Here is a 7,648-nt window from a genome sequence, read left to right as displayed (position 1 = left end):
TCCCAGTTTTTTTAAAAAAATTGGAATATTTTTTGAAATATGTGAACATATTTTGAGTTCGGAAACTTTCTGTAAAAATGTTGAACAAAACTTTCCAATTTAGGATTCATGAATATGTTTTGAAGTTTACAACTTTTTAAAACCCCAAACGTTTTTTCCAGTTTGGGTTCCTAAATTTTTTCCGAAGCTAAACAGACCGCCTGGCCCAGCACAGGGCTAAGGTGAAGTGCGCGATTGCTGGGGGCGGATCCTATTAGACGCTCTTTGTCCAATAGCAAGCCGACGCAAAGGGGGATCGGCACAGGGCCAGCCCACTCGAAAACAACGAACCTAGCCATGTAGCGCGACAAAAAGTGCAGGTCGTAGGCAGGAATGATTAGCCACAGATTATAAAGTGTTTTGAAATTTCAAACACGTTTTTTTTGAAAAAACTGAATAGTTTTTGAAACACGAACATTCTTCAACATTATAAGCAAAATTTAGAAAACATGAACAATCTTAACAAATTGGAACACATTTTGAAATTTTCAAGAATTGACTTGTTTAGAAAACATGGACAAAATTTTAAACTCTCAACTTTTAATAAAACACGAACAAACTTTGAAATGGTGAACATTTTTTTGACAAGCATGAACAAAATTTTGAAACTTTGACTCATTTTGAAAACATGAAGAAATTTCAAAATTCTGAATACTTCGAAAAATGCAAACAATTTTTGTCAAAGTGAAATAAGACCCTGTTTGGTGATCCGTCACTCCACCACTCCGCTCCCAGAGCTGTAGTTAAAAAGCACAGAGCTGGGAAACGGATGCCCTGCAGCTCCTCGTATTTTTAGGAACTGGAGTGACTCCGAACAGGACCTAAATTTGGAATTTTCAAACATTTTATGAAACGGGATTTTTATGAAAAATGAGAAGAAAAAAATTACAAAAATTGTTTGAAAACCTGAACAAATTTTGAAACTCTGAACATTTTTGGAAACATGAACAATTTTTGAAATGAAAACCATATTTGGAAAACATGAACAAAATTTGGTAACTTCAAACTTTAAAGAAAACATGAAAAAAATTTCATAATTCTGAACTTTTTGAAAATTATGAACAATTTTTTATAACATCAATCAAATTTAGATTTTTTGAACATTTTTTGTAAAAAGCAACAAATTTGCTGAATATGTTTAAAAAAATTGCGATTTTTTAAAAGGCAAAAAATAAAATGTGGACTTGAAAAAGAAACAAAAAATGAAAAAATAAACAGAAAAAAGGAAAACCGAAAAAAGAAATGACACAGGAAAAATAAAAAAAATAAAAACCTAAACACAAAAGAAAACCGTAAAGCCGGTTAAAAACAAAAAAGCGGTTCAGTGAACCTTCTGGACGGTTCCGAAAACCGGCTGCCTTGCTATGGGGATGCGGGCCGGCCAAATTTTCGCGTTGGGGGATCGCCTGTGCAAATGCTCGACAGTTTGACGCATTAAGCGTCAAATAGGATTTCCCTCGTAATCGGGCACCGATTGATGCTATGGGCGCTCGCTAGCGAGGCATAGCGGGTCGGCTTAACACCTGCTCAAAAAGGAAAACCGAAATAAGAATATAAGGGAGATTTTGGATTTGAACTCAGCACCTCACGTCTGCAGCCTAACACAATAAACCACAGGACAAACTTGCTTTCCAATCTAATTACAGAAAACAATGTAGTTAACCTTGATTTCAATAAAACATTAACTTAAATTTGAAAATTACTTGAAAAGTTCCTCAATTTTTAAGTGAAGTTCACAAAAAATTGAAAAAAGTTCATCAGTTTTTTTAAAAGTTTATCAAATTTGAAAAACATTCATCAAATTCAAAAAAAGTTCATCGATTTGGAAAAAGTTCATTGAATTTGAAAAAAAAACCATAAATTTGAAAAGAGTTCATCAAATTTAAAAATAATAGTTTTTTAAAAATGGTTATTTGGAAAAAAGTTAACGAATTTGAGTGAATGTTCATGGATTTTGGAAAAAGATTTATCGATTTGAAGAAAAAGTTAATGAATTTTTAAAAGAATCTTCCCATTGAAGAAAACTGGAAAAGGGAAAAGAAAAAAGAAAAACTGAATGAAAACGTCAAGGAAAAAACGCCACAAACTAAAGAAAGAAAAAAAGAAGAAAAATTCGTTTATTTCATAATGGGTGGAATAGCCGGGTGGTTAGTGCCTTTCTCTTCGATAGCAGAGGTACCGAGTTCGAAGCCGGTACGCTAACTGGCATTGCTGGGACCAAGTAGTTAGAGCATTACTAGTAGAACCCTCAAACCCTCACTAGCGTTTTAAGGGTCCAAAAATGATCTTTTTTGCACTTTTACGGGTTGAAAAATAGGGGCAAAGATTAGAACCCTCAAACCCAACCCTTATAACGGAATATTCCCCATGAACGACGTTGTCGTTGCGCGCGGGAGGTCGACGGGGCGGCCGCCGTCAACGGGGGCGACTAGCAGCGGCGGTCGCGGGCGTGGGCGCGGGAGTTGGGAGGATTTTTTCCTCCCGCGCGAGTATAACCGCCAAATGAGGGTTAGGGTAAGTTTTACTCCCCAACCCTTACTTTTGAGGATTGGGAGAGGGTTTGAGAGTTGGACCTTTAAATTTTTTTGAGGGTTTGAGGGTTAAGGGGTTCTAGTCTACGGCTTTTTTTCAATCAAACCTGTAAATAAGCAGTTATTTTTAGGGGTTTGAGGGTTTAAGGGCTCTACTAGTAATGCTCTTAACGGGTACGTCTTTAAGGGATACACCACTGGCATGCGCCAGCGCTTAGCGGCCGCACATGTCACGTGATGGGTGTACCTATGGAACATATTTTTTTGCACGCATTTTTTAGTCTTTTTCGTGTTTTTGTTCTGATTTTTTGAGTTTTTGGGTTTTGTTTGGGTTCTCCTAGGTTTTCGTGAATATATTTTTTACTTTCTTGCGATTATTTTTCCAGTTTTTGGTTTTCCTTTTTTTTCTAGATTTTGGTTTTCGTTTTTTTGTTTTTCATTTTTAAAATTTATGGCTTTTCTGGTTTTTTGTTTTTTCTAACCCGTTAATATGGATCTATTTTCGAAGATTTCGTTCTGCGAAATGCAACGGTGAAACCGGTTGGTGTTTGGAAGCACAGTTTTAGACATAAAACATTTTGAGAAATCGAACGAATAAAGAAAATTCAGGTTGCGACAAATGTCACACATGCAGTATGCAAGTTGTCACCATGAAAAAAAGATGAGAGTGAACCTTGCAGAGAATTCCTCTGACTAGTGATTTTGACGATTGCTCGCTTTCCGCCGAGTGACGGCGTGGAACAGGGGCTCCCCATGTCCACTCAGCCGGCCCATCTGGGAAGCATTCGCCGGGCCGGAGTGCTCTTCTTCCCCACGCTCGCGTGTGCGCCGTGCCGAGCGACGACCAAGCGGCCAGCGAGGCGCCCCGCTCCGCGCGCACACACACAACCCAGACCCACACACACCAAGGCGTGCACGCAATGAGGCCCTTCCTGCCCACGCCGGTGGGCGCCCAGCTCGCGTCGCTCCCCTCGCCGTCAACGCTCTCGCGACTGCTCCGCCCACTCCACCTACAAAACCGCCATGCTCACGCCATCCCCGCCCCCACCTCCTCCTCGTCGCCCCTCCTCCACCCTCCCCGCCGCAGCAGTGGCCGCCGCGGCGATCGCTTCCTCGCCTCCTCCTCGCCCTCTCAGGTCTGCCTGGCCTCTCCGCCCCGCCGAATTCTACCTGTTTGAGAATAGTCCCGGACCCCAAGTGTTCGATGGAATGCCTCCCCTGCGGTGATTGTGGATTTGGCTGATGGCGCCCCGCCGTTCTGTTTGTCTTGCAGATGGCCGCGCCTGCCGATGCCCCCGGAGGATCCGCGGACGCCTTCGAGGTGATCCGCGCTCACCAGGTGCGGCCCTTGGCCTTGGCCCTGCTTAGTGATCATGTAGTACTCTTTACTATGTGATAATCTGAGGACGCGATAGCTGTACAACTTTGAACACGAAAAATTGGGTGCTCTGCTCAGTATCATGGGGAATTTCACTTTCAGAAGCATGTGTTGAGTATATGTTAAGGAGTCTGATAGATTATCAGGAGGATTAAACAGTAGTCTGGAATAGGCTTAAACTTATGGACCCCCTTAGCTGGCGAACGTTTACCATGAGGTAGTCGGTGCTTTTCTTTTCAGAACCATGTGCTTGGTACGTGTTTATGGGGACGGATTAATTACCAGGAGGGTTACTGTGAAATGGGCTTAAAATTGTTCCCTGGTAGTGATTTTCTTCAACAATTAGTATGACGTTCATCATCAACAATTAACAACGACATGCAGAGTTTTCCTCCACGATAGTCAACATATTCCAATATCGTGGGAGTTTTTTTTATCTAACCACCATCAACCGGATCAACTTTGCAAAATATGCCATTTTCTGTTCCTATTAGATATTTGAATGATCAGCCTGTGGAACAAGTACATGCAACATTTATGACAGCTCTGAACAAATACCTTAACTAACAAGTTACAAAGTTGTCTTGGATTTTAATTAAGAGGAACTCTAAACATTGTAGGTTTTAATCTTTTGCCATCTCAAGGTCTTTCTTATTCACTCAACATCATCATGATTATAGGTAAAAGCTGCCCGGCTTCCTCCTGTTGAAGAAATACGAACCATTCTGGACCAAAGTGTCAGAGGTGTTCTGGCTACCCATTCTCAGGTATGCTAGAAGCATTCTTGTATTTGCAGTCTAGTGAGCATGCATTTGCCAGTCTTTTCCTGTGTCGTCTTTTTTAGAATTCTATTGAAACTGGTGAGTACTGATTGCCATGTGGATATGTAAAGGGCGGGCCTGATATTTTTTCCATTAACAGCTTCTCTTGATTATTCAAACTTAACTTTTTTGCTTAAACCTGCTTGATAACTCCACTTTTCACTTCTCGCTGAAATGTGGCATGTGCTTGGCAAGGTACCTGTCAGATATTTAGTACTCCCTCCGTAAACAAATATAAGAGCGTTTAGATCACTATTTTAGTGATCTAAACACTCTTATATTTCTTTACGGAGGGAGTACATCGTGATATGTAGCTTTTTACCATGCCATACTGGCTGGGATTGTCACCTTCCAGTGTGTGCCTTTTCTGCTTTGTGAATGGCAAAGGCAAATTATATTTTTCTTCTATCTCCTTCTATTGCCAATTGGTTGATTACAGGAAAAGAAAATTATAACATGTCATTCTGTTAACAGGAACATGTGGGTTATCCATCTGGTTCAATGGTTGATTTTGCGTGCGATCAAGATGGTTCCCCCATATTAGCAGTGAGTAGTTTAGCAGTTCACTCAAAGGTATGCCAGTATTGTGCTCTCATGATTATGTATACATGTAATACTACCTGTCGACACCGTTCTACACGCATGACCCTATGCATTTAGTGACTTAACTCAAACACACATGATAACACTGACAATAGCAGGAGTACTGACACATAAACACGGACATAAAAAACAAAATGGACAGACATGAAAAATATAAAAGGCATGGACAGTGTTCTATGAAAAGAATAGGGTGCTGGTCTATAATCTACTAAATTCACAATAGCTTCTGATAGTTATGTCTTTTGTTGCCACCATTTTGCAGAATCTTGCAGGAAGTACTAAATGCTCACTTTTGGTTGCCAAAGACCCAGAGGACAGAACAGATACTGTAATCACTGTATACGGCGATGCTACACCTGTAATTCCCTCCTATCACTTGCCCCATATATTAGTGTGCTTATGTCCTGATAAATTTCTTAACTTGATATTTATTAAAGCATACAGTATATGTTACCTGATAATTATGTGTTGGCTCACTTCGTATTGGTTCTGTTCCAAAGGTTCCTGATGAAGAAAAAGATGCAGTGAGAACTGCATATTTACGGAGACACCCTGAGGCCTTTTGGGTATGTTTATTGAACATTATACTGTTTCTAAAGTAACTGTATAATATCGTACTAATTTCTGATGGAAATTTGCCAAATCAAGGTTGACTTTGGTGACTTCCGTTTTCTGCACATCAAACCAAAAGCTGTACGTTACGTATCTGGGGTTGCAACAGCTATCCTTGGCTCTGGAGGTTTGTGACCCGTCTTTTGAATGCCCTAGTTAAAACTGCTCATAGTAAGAAGCCTGCATAGCCTTTCTGACCAGAAGTTCAAGGTTCTACTCGACTTTTAATTTGTTTTTGAGTTACTATGTAATGTTCCTGTAGCACTCTTGCGAAAATCGTGAGTTGCAATATGAGAACCATGAAAAGGAATATCCTGAGTAAGAAAACAGAAACCGAGGAAGCTATATAAAAATAAAACTAGTAGCCTCTCGTCTTACGTCAGTCTCCTCCTTTTTCACTCAATGTTTCATCCGAATTTAACAATGAAATTTTCTATAACAGAGGTTTGAGTGTTCCTATAGTTAGTTTTTTATAGTGAAAACCAGGCCCAATCGTAAGACTTGCACATTCAGTGCCTTGCACTTGTGCTCCTATAGTTAGGTTTTTGTGTGACCTAAAGGTCAAATTCTGTATGAAATGCAATATGATTTGGTTTGATGGTCCTTGAGATACTACTCTGTTCTCCACATCCTCAGAGTTTAGTGCAGCTGAGTTCAAGGAAGCAAAAGTGGATCCTATATCTCAGTTCTCCACTCCTATTGCAGTACGTTTTATATTTGCTTGACTCCACACTAAATCTATTGATCTTCAATTGGCATATTTATGCTCAAGTAAGCTGCATGTATCCCACAGGGCCACATGAACAAGGATCATGCTGATGATACAAAGCTCATCGTGCAACACTCAACCTCTGTTAAGGCAAGTACAATATAAAGCTTACTTAAGTGGTGTTTGGTCATGATTGCAACTCTGCAAGATATACTAGAAAACAAGTCGTAGCTGTATTAGTTTGCGAGACAGTTATATTATTTATCTTCTGTTCATTTCATACTTAAGTTTCTTTCTGTGACTAAATAACTAGTATTTTAGTTATTGTATGGCGATATGTGCTCGGTCACCGTGATATATTTAGTGTGAAGAGACGAATGTTTTAGTTTAAGGATATGATTCCTACTTTTTGTCCCAAACATTAGATAAAAAAGGTGCACATCACACAGAGCCTATGCAAGTCTTGACTCAGGAAAACAGTTGCACAACAAAATTTATAAACCAGTTTACCAATTAAAAAACAATTAGTTTTATAATGTAGTAGCTGTTTATCTGCTTAGTCTCTTGGGCACCATGAACTATTATCATTTCAGTGTGCTGACTCTGCAACATGAACATTTGGGTTCAGACTTTTGGCATTACAAAATAAAGTTTGTCAGTGCTAAGTGCTAACTACTGACAGAGTATGTAATGCCCGTCCTCTTTTTCTGTACTAGCACATGAGTTCTTTTTCTTTACAGTAAACACATCTATGCCTTGTATCTCTCTTTCATTTTCTTGATTTTGACACTTCTATACTTCACCAAATGTTAATGTTTCCATTTAAAATATATCGAGGGATGACAGATGTAAGCTATTTCAGGTGGATTTCGCTTCTATTCTGGATGTGGATAGCCTCGGTATCAATGTGAAGGTAACAACCCTCTCAATGCTTGGCTCGATTTTCTTGTATAGA

The 7,648-nt window shown here is 39.6% G+C and overlaps 1 protein-coding gene across 2 annotated transcripts in view; it reads left to right on the top strand.

Moving 5' to 3' along the window:
* Positions 1-3,345: 3,345 nt before the first annotated feature.
* Positions 3,346-7,648, top strand: part of LOC119353951 (glutamyl-tRNA reductase-binding protein, chloroplastic-like) — a 6,008-nt gene continuing 1,705 nt past the window's right edge. Inside the window, exons 1-10 of one of the 2 annotated variants that reach the window (XM_037620652.1) lie at positions 3,346-3,706; positions 3,844-3,909; positions 4,629-4,715; positions 5,244-5,342; positions 5,635-5,730; positions 5,873-5,938; positions 6,021-6,111; positions 6,621-6,688; positions 6,778-6,843; positions 7,556-7,606. In XM_037620652.1, the coding sequence (XP_037476549.1) occupies positions 3,491-3,706; positions 3,844-3,909; positions 4,629-4,715; positions 5,244-5,342; positions 5,635-5,730; positions 5,873-5,938; positions 6,021-6,111; positions 6,621-6,688; positions 6,778-6,843; positions 7,556-7,606 (906 nt within the window). In that variant the 5' untranslated portion in view covers positions 3,346-3,490. The remainder of the gene's footprint in view (positions 3,707-3,843; positions 3,910-4,628; positions 4,716-5,243; positions 5,343-5,634; positions 5,731-5,872; positions 5,939-6,020; positions 6,112-6,620; positions 6,689-6,777; positions 6,844-7,555; positions 7,607-7,648) is intronic. The other variant, XM_037620653.1, reaches the window with a different exon arrangement.

Source organism: Triticum dicoccoides, chromosome 2A (assembly GCF_002162155.2).
Source record: "Triticum dicoccoides isolate Atlit2015 ecotype Zavitan chromosome 2A, WEW_v2.0, whole genome shotgun sequence".
NCBI classification, from domain to species: Eukaryota; Viridiplantae; Streptophyta; class Magnoliopsida; order Poales; family Poaceae; genus Triticum; species Triticum dicoccoides.
The sequence above is the reverse complement of the archived record's forward strand: the minus strand, read 5'-3'. Positions and strand labels throughout refer to the sequence as shown.